The following is a 14,331-nucleotide window of genomic DNA, read 5'->3' as shown; positions in this document are numbered from 1 at the left end:
GTATTGAGGTCCACTTCAGGTGTTCCAGTGATTTCCACATATTTGTTTTGGATTTCTGTAATACAGTGCAGTCATCAAAGGTAAGTAGAGCCTTTAGTGACTTGATTGCTAACAATATTTTACTAGGCCTGAGGTTTCGTCCTTTAATTTCATGGCACTTTATTAACGATCGCTTATGTTCTCTAGACGTATTGAAAATGCACTTGCAGGTGTTTTTTCAGTTTTATGTATCCATTTGTGCATCCATATCATTTGACTGAATGCGATGAAGTACTACTTTGCTTAGAACGGGTTTGAGTTGTAGCTTGGCAGTTGTATTTGTGGACTCACAGGGAACAAACGTGCAGAGGACTGGTTGCAGTGCATGGAGATGGGTGCTGTGTTGTAAAGGGTATCCAGCACTCCTGTGCTGAAGGAGTCCCACTGCACCTGGGAATACTGCTCCGTGACACTAACCTCTGAGCATGCACACCGCTCATCTCCGTGAAACCTGCAGACCAGAGGAGCAGCGGAATGAAAGAGAAGCCCAAGGAGCAAGGGGGGAAGCTTCTGGAACGGGTCTTGAAACAAAAGTTTTACTTTCAAGGATGGATCATCTGGTGTCTGAGATTCAAAGGATGAATTATTGAGGAGGAAAAAGGACTGATGCAGAAAATAAGTAGTGCAGGTGAAGCAGCATGCAAAATGAAAAGGAGAAAAAAAATGAATATGGGAGGGGCATGCATGCGTGCATGGCGTAAACCACCTCTTAATTAGTTTAAAGTATTTCTGCAGGTATCCTGGGTCCACGTGGCTCTTACACAGCTCCAGCTGAGTGCGAGGATAGTAGTGAATGTAGTTGACGCACATCTCCTCCATGATGCCAAAACCTCCCTGTGGAGATTTGGAGGAGGATTCAGGAAAGAGGAGGAGAGATGATGCAACAGAAGGCCGCGCTGAAGGTGTGCTGCTTACCACTGTAGGGTTGCGCCGATCTTCTGTGTTAAACGTGCACTTTGTTATCAGGATGTCACCCTGCAACAATTATGTACAAATATTCACTCGAGAGCACTTCAGTACTTTAAAAGAAGTCAGAATCTGACTAATTCATATTTGATGAAGTGACATTCAAGATCCTGGATGGATTAGAGTATCAGAAAATAAAAGTACATTAGAATTGAACAATATTACAAATGTGGGTGAAACCAAAAGTGCAAGTTTTAATTTATTCAGAAAAGTAGTAATTGATTTTTAGATTAAATACTGATGGTGACTTTAATATTTGGTTGCTTTTAAAAACAGTCAACCAATCGTGATGTTCATGGACAGGATTTCAAGGTGCAGTTAGGGATTGGAAGTTGTCCAGTCAGGATTACAGCTCGCCTTTTTGCAAATGATGTGGTTCTATTGGTTTTATCAGACTGTGACCTCTGATGTGCACTGGGCAGGTTTGGGGCTGAGTGTGAAGTGAATCAGCAACCTCCAAATCTGACACCATGGTCCTTTGTCAGAAAAAGGGTGTATTGTCCCCTCTGGGTAAGTGGAGAGTTATTGCCCCAAGTGGTGGAGTTCAAGTATCTCAGGAGTAGGGGAAAGATGAAGCATGAGGTTGACAGATGGATTTGTGCTGTGTCTCAGATCCTGTGCACACTGTACCAGAATGTCATGGTGAAGAAAGAGTTGAGCCAGAAGGAAAGACTCAACTTACCATTTGATTTGCACTTATATCCTCATGTATGGTCCTGAGTTTTGGGTAAGCACAAGGTTGTGGATCCAAACGGTGGAAATGAGGTTCCTTCATCAAGTATCTGGATTACGCTCCTGGACAGGGTGAGTACTTTAAATATGTGGGAGGGACTGGAAATAGAGCCGCTACTCCTTTGCATCAAAAGGAACCAGCTGAGGTGTTTCAGGCGTCTGGTGAGGATCCCCCTTGGTTGCCTTCCTAGAGAGGTCTTCCAGGCACAACCAACTGGAACAAGGCCCCAAGGAAGACCTAGGAAATGCTGGAGGGATAATTCCCAGGTGGCTCGGGAATGCTTTGGGATCTCCCAGGAAGACTTTAAAGTGGTGTTAAACTAATTCCAAAAAGGGGCGAAGAGTGTGCAGGTTTTCTTTGCAACGACTGAGTGCACCAGGTGATGTCACTGATGCAATCATCCCATCTGCTCAAAGTGATGTTACTCAGTGAAAACACCTGGTGGAGTCAGTGGTTGCAAAGAAAACCTGCACCCTCTTGACCCCCTCTGGAATAAGTTTGACACTCCAGTTAGAGGACTTAGCTAAGGATAGAGAAGAGTAGGACAAGCTGGCACCCAGATCCAGATGAGCAGCACAAAATTATTGAATCCTCTAAAAGCACTTTGTGCCCATGCAAAGACTGCATTTGAAGAAAAATCTAATTCTTGCACATTTAATTGCATCTGTTGGTGTTTTTATTATTATTGTGCCGCCATACTTACAGGGAAAACAGTGACCATTTTCCTGAGAACTCGAATTGGCTGCAAAAAAGAACACAAAACAAATGTCACCTTCAAGGTAATACATTTATTTCCCTTATTTTGAGAGTGCAAAAGGCTGGTAGTGTGCAGGATTTAGCATTGAGGTTGCAGATTGCATTATGCCTTCAACAATCGTAATTTTGTTTCCCCTCACATTTTTGCTTCTTACGTGATTGGGATTCATGCTCTTTTTCTTCTCTTGTGATGAACACATGTATGTGCTTCATTTCACAAAATTAGGTTATTAATTTGCACTAGTAACCAGTAGAAAGTGCACAGGGGAGCATATGACTCTCCTCTGACTGACCTTGCCAGGCTGAACCACATCTGGTACAATTAGGTTGAAAATCAAGTTCTTTGACCTTTTTTAAAAAATGAATTCTGTAAAAATTAATTCTATAAGAGCAATTTCTGGGTCAACCTTCACTGACATCCCAGACGTGGTAGAAATGGGGGAAAAGGCTTGTAGTGCAGCAGATATGTGTAAGAATCATTAAGTTGAAGATACAAGCACCAAATTTGGTAGAAATACCTCTGAGAAGTTCTTTTCTTGGGGGAAAAAAAAGCTGTTAAAATGGTGACCATTGTTTTTTTCAATATGGCCACCAAAAATATAGCCTACTTGTGCAAATAAAACACATTGGCAAGCAAATGCAGGTGATTATGGTACTGAATCTTTACATGTGATGCTACTGAACAAAAATGTAACATTTTAAGCTATATTTTGAGTTTATGGTAATTTTTTCAAAGGTTTTTTTGTGCAGTGAACCTATTCATCTACAGCATTGTTAGAAAGTTTAGCTGGCACTGAACGCCATACTGCGTTCCACAACAGTGATTGCTTCCAGTGTGCCCTGGTTGTGCTTGACACTTTTTTGGGGGTGGGGTTACAATGTTGAAGTCATTGTTTCATCTGTTCAAGAGTCCATTGTGGAAGTTTCCAGTCTTCAGACAAAACAGGCATTTGAGACAAGCTTAGTACCAGTGTAACAGTTTATCTTCCCCCCCGGTCACATCCATCCATTGATTGTTTGATTCACCCATGAAATATAGAGTTCAAAGGTTGTCCTGATTGTAAGTAAGTAAGTAAGCTTTATTTATAAAGCGCCTTTCACAGACCAGGGTCACAAAGTGCTGCACATGGCATATAAAAATCTAAAAATAACATATAAAAACAATAAAAATACATATTAGGCTAAAAAGCTAACTTAAAGAAATGCGTCTTAGTTGCCTTCTAAAAGTATCTCTACAGTCCAGATGAACGAAGGGCACAGGGAAGCTCATTCCAGAGGCTAGGCGCCACCGCTTTGAAAAGATCTGTCCCCGCTGATTGGACAACCTGAGGCTCCTGAGGAAGCATAAGGCTGGATCAGGTCCCTGATGTACTCCGGTGCCTGTCCATGCAGAGCTCTAAAAGTCAATACCAGGATTTTGTAATGAATCCTGTAGGAGACAGGCAACCAATGCAAAGTATTACGGATAGGAGTAATATGGTCCCTCCTGCGGGTACGGGTAAGCAGGCGCACAGCAGAATTTTGCACAACCTGCAGGCGGGCCAACTCCTTCTTATTCAGACAGGTGAAAAGACTGTTACAATAATCCAAACGCGATGAGACGAATGCATGAACAATCATCTCAAGCTCTTTTAAAGTCACCATCGTACGGAGCTTAGAGATGTTCCGAATTTGGAAAAAAACAGTTCTTAACCAGATAATTTGTGTGCTGCTCCAGAGACATCCCTCCATCCAAAATGACACCCAGGTTACGCAGGCTGCTTTTGACCGTGCAGCTTAGGCTACCGAGATGCTGCTTAATTCCAGGTACAGCACTATCTGGTGCTACAATCAGAGTCTCAGTCTTATTGGAATTTAACTGCAGACTGTTCTCAGTGAGCCATTCCGTAATTTTGGCCAAACAATTTGTGAGAGAGCAGAGTTTCTGTGGCTCAGTTGTCTTAAAAGAGCAGTACAACTGCAGATCATCAGCATACAAATGATAGGACACATCACTGAACTGCTGGATCAGCTTGCTGAGAGGAAGGAGATACAATGAGAACAAAACCGATCCCTGCGGCACACCCCACAGAAGATCTGCAGATTCCGACACCGCATTGCCCACCATCACACTAAATGTTCTACCAGTCAGGTAAGACGTAAACCACTCTAAAACACAACCTGACATTCCAACCAAATCCCGCAATCCCGTAATTGGGCCTTATCAAGAGGCTTAATCACTGCTGCCCTGTAGGAATGTTGCCTGTCAGGGGTGGGGGGGATTTCCAGGGTGAGGGTTAAGATATCCTACAATATCCCCCCCCCCCGGTAAGATATCCAGGGGGTAACGCATACTGTTACACCGGGCCAGCAAGCATGTCCATTAGCATTAGCTTAGCAATGCCAGCTAAAGAAGATGGCTTCTGGACTGTTGTTAGGTGAAAGAAGTCACGTAGGGCTTGGTGCCTGGTTGAGGTACCCCGATCACAGTCACCACTGCGAACTATGAACCGTTTTTCAGCCTTGGACCCACCTGTTGATAGCCCTCCATGTCTAATGACTTCTACCCTTATCTCCAGGCTGAAACGCCATGCATTTGTGATAGGGGATTCTATCACCTGTAAAATTAGATTACAGATGCCACCTGATTTTAAATGTATTCCTGGGGCCGCAATGTCAGGTTGCACAAGAATAGCCAGCCAAAGGAACCCGACACTAGATATAGCCACATAGTTATTCGTGTTGGTGCCAATGATAATAGGATGAGTCGTGCCAAAATCATGTTCTGTTAGGCAGACTAAAACATTTCACTTCACTTTCACTTCATTTTTGCTTTAAATTACACTTCCCAAACAACAGCCCTTTTACTGAATGTTAAACTTTTTTGCTTAGCAGCAGCGGACTCTTCCTCTGTGGCTGTTTGAGACATTTATATATTCCGGTTCAGCTCAGACGATGTGAATTAGATCCTGTGCTGTGCAGCAGTTTCTTGCAGGTAAACAGTTGTTCCTCACCTGGTAGTGCGCACTGAAGTGCGGATCCTCCTCCACCACCTCCAGCTCTTTGCCTCCCCGAACCAAAACTGTCCTCACCACACGACCTGCCAGGTGGGTGTGCAGCTGGGACGCGAAGATATGAATCCCCCCTGGGGGCAAAGCCTGGACATAAGCAGATGGTGAGCTTCCTTTCTGCTGTGTTGGGGGCTGAAGGTACCTGATGTGTACTTACAGTGTGTGTGCACTTGGAGGTGCAGTACCCGGTCAGCTGGAAGCTGTGCTGTCCAGGTGGGATGGCCATGATGGGGGTGTAAACCAGGCCCAGCTCCATGATCCCTGCATCATATCTCCTCAGGGTGGGTGTGAAATGTAAACGTATTCCTGACGAGTCCTGCCGGCCTGCATGAAGAACCAATATCGTCAGAGCCGATTTGTCCACTAAAAGTTAATTTAACTCCCACTGAAGCTGTGAGTGATTTTTGCATGACCTCGGCTGTAACGCGGAGGAGGACATCTGTTACCTTTATTTTAATGTTTTAGCCCAATGCTGCAGAACTGGGAAAAAAAATTTCAAAGCATATAACTGTAGAAAAGTTAATACTGACTCTCCTGGCAGTGACATGTGAAGCCTTCATAGCAACACACTTTTTTACTGTAATTTTTTGTAAATTTGTATCATATAATTTTAGAGTTTTACTGCAATCGGTGGTGTGTTCATGTGCTGTGGTGAAGAAAATCACATGTAGCTGAACTGTAAGGTAAAAACTCACTCAGAAGAAAAACTGGAAACTCAGCAAAACTGAGCCTCGAGCTCCGGTGCTGACAAATGAAGCCAATGCAGAAGTGCCAAGATTTGCATTTCCTTCAATGGCCATTTGAGGCTGGCTCCAAAAGCGAGTCACTTCCCATGAACCCCATATTAAAATGGCCAACTTTACAGGTGTAAATCCTGGTACTAAAAAACCAAAAGATTTTAGTCTCTGTAGCTAATTTCCCAGTTCATGACAACTGTACGAAAGAAAAATTTTGACAAATGAAGCCAATGCAGAAGTGCCAAGATTTGCATTTCCTTCAATGGCCATTTGAGGCTGGCTCCAAAAGCGAGTCACTTCCCATGAACCCCATATTAAAATGGCCAACTTTACAGGTGTAAATCCTGGTACTAAAAACCAAAAGATTTTAGTCTCTGTAGCTAATTTCCCAGTTCATGACAACTGTACGAAAGAAAAATTTTGATCTAACTTGTCTGCTTAAGCTATTTAAGCCATAACGTTATGAGTAATTGAGGTGTGGGCACTTTGAGTGAGAACTGGTGGGCAGGAGGTCACACTAGCAAGAGGCTGCTAGCTGTGGGTGGACTCAACTGTGTTTGTCATTTCTGATGCATTTTATTACAAATATTTGAGATAACGTCACTTACTGGGGGAACCACCTAAGAAGTCTTTGCTCCAGTATTTCCACTGAATGAAATTTGAGTATTTTTAATTTCTATGTCAACACAGTTAGCCACTAATTCATACCTTTTGATAGCTGGTGACATAGTTCCACTGTTACTCCACAGTTATTGAGGCAATATGCCGGTTATGATTATTAATGCTTGTACCCAAGCCACCCATGAAGGAAAACCACCGCTGCTTCCACCAAAAAAATACATTACAATTAATCAAATACCCAACCAGTTTAAGCCCCGGTCACACGGCACACGACGATAGCTGAATGAAGGAAAAAAAGTCACAAATTGTTGAGAAAAGGTGGACGGATGATCCTGCACTTCTCCCATCACTGAAAAACCTGCAAATCAATACCGCAAAAAGGAACGTAACAAAACCGAAACTAACAAAAGAAAATGAACGAACGTAGACCATGACACTTTAAACAAAATTAAAATGAAACTTTAAGATGACATGACTGACAGCGGGTATGAGACCGAGTGCAGCCAGCCGCTTTCTCATGTCTGCAGCACCTGCAGGTGGGGGGTCTGCTTGTCTTAACAACATGTGTGCACATGCATACCAGCCACAAACAGCTGGAACGTGGTAAATAGTTGCAGTAGTTGAATAAAATGTTCTTGCCGCTATTGTTTCTGTATGAAAGCATTTCTTTTCATCCCACACACGGACGATTCATCAGCGATACAAGGACATTACATTCATGCTCGTCTGAGCTTTAGTTATTGATCCATTCAGATATCGTCAACGTTTGTGCAAGATGTTGGATTTGCGAGGTTGGATGAAGTTGGATGGCAGTCATACGGAATGCTGACATTATGGAAATTACGCAAACAATGAGGAACTGTCAAGACAGAAAGTAAAACGAAATACAGATGAATTGAAGTTTGCCGTCAGGATTTGTTCACATTTTTTGAAAGTTTAAAAATTCTGACGAAGCGCCAGCTACAGGAATGAAGCTGGACGACAGTTAATGTCTCTGAAAGTCAATGTAAGTCCAGATTTCTTGTTTCGTTTTGGCTTCGGTGTCCTTCGTTAGTCCCGCGTGACCAGGGCTCTACCTGTTAGTTAGAGCATGTTTGGTAAGTATGAGATGGGGGTGTGCTCTGTCTTCATTTGTCCCGCCAGGGCACGCTGGTCCCAAGCTTCACCTCTTTCCTCATTGGAACAACCCCATTTGGGCTCAAACCTGCTCTTCAGAAAACCTATGGGTGATGTCACAGAGGGTCTGTCTGGTCTGTGAGGAGAACACGCACCTCTGCCAGTGCCCTACACTCTCCTTAATTTAAGCTAGACCCCAAACCAAATTCTAACCCAGAGGTCACTCTGAAGATTGTGGACTAGATATGGATCATTATCTGGATCTGAACCAAATTCAACCTCTGCATAAACAATCACAGGATCTGAACAATAAGCTTCTATCCTGGTTGTGCCCTACATCCTGATTGCTGACCTGAATTCTCCGTTGTATCACCGGCGTCTTGTCGCTGCATTTTAACCCACGGTGTGAAAATCCTAATGACTAATGGATTGCATTTAAATAGCGCTTTTCCCTCTTATACGAAAACTAAAGCTCAAAGCACTTTACAATGATGCCTCACATCACCCACCGATGTCAGGGTGCTGCCATGCAAGATGCTAACTACACACTGGGAGCAAACTTGGGGGTTAAGGACCTCTCCAAGGGCTCTTAGTGATTTTTTCAGTCTGGCTGGGGTTTGAACTGAGGATCCTCTGGTCGAGACCATCACCTCCGCAGAAAAGGAGAATTCTGATCAGGATGGCGCTATAACTTTGGGAAATGTTTTATTTGAAGACTAAGGGACTAACTTTTAGTGGTATGGAAGAAAATCATTTTTATGACTTAAGTGGTGGAAAAAAAAATCAAAAGGGACTGACTGCACCTTTAAGGACACTTACTTTGTATCATCAGAGAAATATTGCTGTAATCGTGTGTGCACTCTGTCATTTAAGTGATCAAGATTTTGCAGCTCCAGAACAGAAATCGATATATTTGTTCAGAAAAGCAGGTGACTTTAGAAATCTGCTGGAAAAGGACTGCGATTGTCGTGACATTTCCCAAAGGGGTTTTAAGTCGTTCTCAGCGTTTGATGCTCGGCAACAGCGACTGCGAAATGAAGCAAAGTGTAGCTCGCTCACCCTTTGATCCTCTGCATCTGCAGCAGAAGTTCTAAAAGTAGAACGAGGAACGTAGAACTAATTAGCAGAATCGTTCTGCTGAGTATTTGCATATCATAAAGGTAACATGTCTGCAGAAATTGGCACAGACAGATCAAAAAGCCTGTTTTCAGTGAGACAGAGCAGTTCAAAGAGTTGTGTACCAGATATAAGGAGAGGGTTGTGGTAATGGACCTCCAGACGAAGGAACCTTGAAGAACCTGGTCCCCCCATAGACAGGCCTGCATCAGGAGGGTAGTAAAAAGGCTGCAAATAAACATACACATGCGTTATTCTTTATGCACAGCTGGCTTTGAAGGTTTTTTTTTAAAAGCTGTGGCAGAGTCAGAAACCTTCTTCACAAGACGAGATAAAGTAAACGGTGATGGTGTTTAAATCTGATTTTACCAAAGTACAATCGCGCGCTGTGACTTTAAAGTGTGAGGCAGAAACTCATCTAAATGCCTCCGTTTGTAGTTTGCTGCTGAGAAACAGCAGAAAATTATTCCAACCAGATAAAAATAAGTCACATCGATGCGTTTACCTGTTAATGTGCTCACCAGTGCAAAAAGACATTTCCCCAAAACAACAAAAATCACAACTCCTTTTAAATGATTGTATAATGAGTGCATCCTGAACTCCAACTGAAGCCTAAAAGCATTTAAAACACAATTTCCTTCTATTTTGATTTTATTTTAGTTCCAAACCTTTATCAAAGTGTCATTTGGAATGTGTGTATACTGATTTTACAATAGATAATTTTTTTGTTATTATTGTTGTCGTATGCCTATGTATATATCAACAAATTAAATGCCTAATTGTAGATTTAATCCAATTATAATGAGTTAATAGCAACTTATTGTGTGTTAAAATATAAGGGTGATTCTTTAACTACGGGCACTATTGGCCTTGTAAATGTAATTTCCACCACACCATTGCCTTACAGTATAAAGCGCCTTGGGGCAAATGTTTGTTGTGATTTGGCGCTATATACATGTGCTCTGATGTCACTGTTTATCTCCATAGAAACTACCCAAACAATCTTTCATACAAACTGTTTAAAGGGACATTACAGTGTTGTGGTGGAAATTACGGCAATAGTGTGGGACAGCTACATTTTGTTTAAAAAAAATCACAACAGTTGTATGACATTGAATACCCCAATTATGTTTTGATTATTTTACTGATATTTTGAGATATTTTAAAACATTAGAAAAAAACGTTTCTTTACCATTCATTTTTATCATTGAAGATCAAAAGTCTGGGTGTGGGACAAGCACAAAACGGCAATATTTGCATATAATGATGCTGAAAAAAGGTGAAAAAAGTCATCATAGACTACTAGAACAAAGTTCTTAACACACTTTCATTGTAAAGATAACTATAAAAGTGTGAAATTTCCCCTTTTTTCTGTTTTTCATACAATATGATAAAAGGACATAATAAGTGCCGTAGTCTAAGAATCACCCATAAAACATTTTGATTATTTTACTGGTTATTTTATCACATTACTGGACATTTCAACCAATTAAGGATGTTTGACTTTTTGTGATTTGTGGCTTGTGTTTATCATGTTGTTTTAGTCTCTCTCGCTCTCTCTCTCTCGCTCTCTAACTCTGTGTGCTTATTCTGCCCTACATTGCTTTGTGGTGAAATGAGAATAAAATAATTGAACTATAATATTCATATGGGAATTTTCGAGCAGGCCAGGCTTTGAACTCATGCAGGCTGAGCTTGTGTGACACATTTTCCATCATGCTTTGGATCTTTCCAAAGTTCTCATTAGGATTCAGGAACAACTGCCTGTTGCTCAGTGACCCCGGCGGTCTGGCTTTCACACCCAAGTCAGCCATCGACCATATCCTAGCTCTGAGTACACGTCGATTGCAAGCATGGATATTGACACTGCTTCTTTTCAGCTTGTTTTGATTTTTTTTTTTTTTTTTTTCCTTTTTTCTAGTTTTTGGGACAGCTAAACGTATTTGATTAAAGCTTATGGGGCTACAAGCCCTGGTAGACAGAGGTGTTTGGCAAGGCTGATATCTTTGCATGAGAACAAGGGTCCAAGTCTTTCGGGTCTTGGTGCTTCTTATTTTACTGTATAACTGAGACCTGGACTCTAACCACTGGCCTACAGTAATAACTGGATGTCTTTGGTACTAGGTGTCTCTGTAGAATCCTTGGGTACAATTGGCCTGACTTTGTCTCCAGTCAGTGGTTACTTAAAGAGCAGTCATGTGGCACAAGTCCCTGAGCATAATTCAGGATCCCAGTTTGAGGACCCCATCAACTGGAAAAGACCAACCTGGCTGCGGTAGAGCCAACCCAAAATCGGAAGTTGACATGGTATTGAAAATACTTTTGACTTACATTTCATTGCAGACAGTTTGAGCCTAAAGACAAAAAGGACCACCCAGTTATGAGATACAAGTCCAAAAGCCAGGGTCTGTCATGGGGTGGGGTTGTGTCAGTCAGTGTCCTTGGTCAAGGTAAATTAAACTTCTGTGATGGGAGAGTTCACGCAGAAAAGTACATTGAGATTTTTGAGCAACATATGCTGCCTTCAAACTGCAGTATTTTTCAGAGTATAAGACCCTCTTCTTGTCCTAGTTTGGGAGGTCCTGTGACTTATACTCCAATGTGACTTATAGACACTGAATAATTAATTAATTCTTATTAGTAATTACAATTATAATGACTATTTAGATAGGACTTTCCCAGGAATCAAAGCACTAAACAAAAGAAACTCTGCCAAAGTAAAAGTACACTACAACAATTTACAAAAATCCAGACCTGATAATACAAAAATCTCTGGTGTGACTTGTACTCTGGAAAATGCGGTGCATCTTTTCCAGGGATGTCCAAGCATTTTTTCAACAAGACTATACAAAAACCACATTCTGCACACATTACAAAGGCATGGCTGCAGAAGAAGATGGTCCAGATATTGGGCTGGTCTGCCTACAGCCTTGACGTATCCTCAGTAGAGAATGTGTGGAGAGTTTTGAAGCAAAAATGCACCAAAGATAACTCCGTACTGTTGCACACCTCAAGACATGTTTATGGGAACAATGGGGAGAAAAAAATAATACCTGACACATTTCATCGATTGGCATCCTCAATGTCAAAACTATATATTTTTTTAAAGTGTTGTGAGAAGGAATATCAACATTACAAACTGGTAAATGCATTAGCATCCCAACTTTTTTGGAATGTGTTCTAGGTCTTATATGGTATATTAACAAATGAAATTACATTTGTTAATATACACCAATGCGTGCTCTTTGACCTGACCTGACCTTTGGATTGTGATCCATTGTACTTCTTGCAGCAATGTGGATAGTTTTTTTTTCTTGCATCACCACAACTGTCAAACCTCCAGACTGTTATGAAGGAATCTTGATTTAATCTTTATTCATCACCAGCCTGAGCTCAGCGTTACGCTGCTGCTGACACATACAAATGTAACGGGATGAAGAAATTTCCGATTTAAACTCGCTTTCATTTCACTAAACTCCTCAGAGACCTGCTCTCTCTCCTGCGGAAGTCTCTTTCTAACGCTGCCCTCGCTCTTCACATCCAGCCACTGTCATACATTATTGTTTCTATCTACATCCAGACCTCCTCCGCTTTTCTATTTTCTCTCCCTTTATGTCATTTCCTTCTGTCTCTCTCTCTTTCTCTGTCTCTGTCTGTCTGGTTTTGTGCTTTTTTTCAGCAAGACCCCATTTTGCTTCAGATGTGGTGCCGAGAAAAATGAAACAACATAGTTAAGAGGTGATGAAAGTGGTCTGAATATTTCCCGCCTAATCTCGTCTTCACGGCTCACAGAAGGCATCCTGCTTGTATTTGTTTGGCTGGCAGATAATCCAATCACAGTGCGGCGAGGCTAGCTGGCATACAGCAGGCTGCAGAGCGGAGAAACACGGCGTCAGGCCCACCGATTGTTAGTTTGCTTCCTCAGCTGCCAGGTTCGAGTGTTTGTTGAATCGGGACACTGGCCAGTTGGTTGGTTAGTTAGTTAAAAGCTGTGAATGAACTCGTCCTACCTGCAGGATCATCAAGGTTTTGTGCTTCCAGTCAGGGCTTTGAATAAAACCCCTTTCACACTGGGCCAACATAGAGTTTTGTCATGACAACACCGCGCGCACCTGCAGCGCTGCACAAGAAGAAAGAAAAACTAGAAGAGTGAACCTGCAGCACTGCACAAGAAGAAATGTAAACTAGAAGAGTGCACCTGCAGCGCTGCACAAGAAAGATAAACTAGAAGAGAAATCAGAGCGCACCTGCAGCGCTGCACAAGAAAGATAAACTAGAAGAGAAATCAGAGCGCACCTGCAGTGCTGCACAAGAAGAAAGAAAAACTAGAAGAGTGAACCTGCAGTGCTGCACAAGAAGAAATATAAACTAGAAGAGAAATGAGAGAGCACACCTGCAGCGCTGCACAAGAAGAAATGTTAACTAGAAGAGAAATGAGAGAGCACACCTGCAGCGCTGCACAAGAAGAAATGTTAACTAGAAGAGAAATCCAAGTGTGCACCTGCAGTGCTGCACAAGAAGAAATATCATCTAGAAGAGAGCACCTGCAGCGCTGCACAAGAAGAAATGTAAACTACTAGAAGAAATCCAAGCGTGCACCTGCAGCGCTGCACAAGAAGAAATATAAACTAGAAGAATGCACCTGCAGCGCTGCACAAGAAGAAAGATAAACTAGAAGAGAAATCAGAGAGCGCACCTGCAGCGCTGCACAAGAAGAAATATCATCTAGAAGAGAGCACCTGCAGTGCTGCACAAGAAGAAATATAAACTAGAAGAGAAATCAGAGAGCGCACCTGCAGCGTTGCACAAGAAGAAATATAAACTAGAAGACAAATCAGAGAGCGCACCTGCAGCGTTGCACAAGAAGAAATATATAAACTAGAAGAGAAATCAGAGAGCGCACCTGCAGCGTTGCACAAGAAGAAATATAAACTAGAAGACAAATCAGAGCACGCACCTGCAGCGTTGCACAAGAAGAAATATAAACTAGAAGACAAATCAGAGAGCGCACCTGCAGCGTTGCACAAGAAGAAATATAAACTAGAAGACAAATCAGAGCGCGCACCTGCAGCGTTGCACAAGAAGAAATATAAACTAGAAGACAAATCAGAGAGCGCACCTGCAGTGTTGCACAAGAAGAAATATAAACTAGAAGAGAAATCAGAGAGCGCACCTGCAGTGCTGCACAAGAAGAAAT

The 14,331-nt window shown here is 42.1% G+C and overlaps 1 protein-coding gene across 1 annotated transcript in view; it reads right to left on the bottom strand.

Moving 5' to 3' along the window:
• The window catches only part of dbh (dopamine beta-hydroxylase (dopamine beta-monooxygenase)), a 32,664-nt gene that overhangs the window by 1,377 nt on the left and 16,956 nt on the right, over positions 1-14,331 (bottom strand). The window contains exons 5-11 of the mRNA XM_034192281.1: positions 9,260-9,362; positions 5,702-5,868; positions 5,488-5,631; positions 2,442-2,480; positions 955-1,014; positions 746-873; positions 331-490 (exon numbers count right to left, since the gene is read on the bottom strand). Of these exons, the coding sequence (XP_034048172.1) occupies positions 331-490; positions 746-873; positions 955-1,014; positions 2,442-2,480; positions 5,488-5,631; positions 5,702-5,868; positions 9,260-9,362 (801 nt within the window). The remainder of the gene's footprint in view (positions 1-330; positions 491-745; positions 874-954; positions 1,015-2,441; positions 2,481-5,487; positions 5,632-5,701; positions 5,869-9,259; positions 9,363-14,331) is intronic.

Source organism: Thalassophryne amazonica, chromosome 17 (genome assembly GCF_902500255.1).
Source record: "Thalassophryne amazonica chromosome 17, fThaAma1.1, whole genome shotgun sequence".
NCBI classification, from domain to species: Eukaryota; Metazoa; Chordata; class Actinopteri; order Batrachoidiformes; family Batrachoididae; genus Thalassophryne; species Thalassophryne amazonica.
The sequence above is the reverse complement of the archived record's forward strand: the minus strand, read 5'-3'. Positions and strand labels throughout refer to the sequence as shown.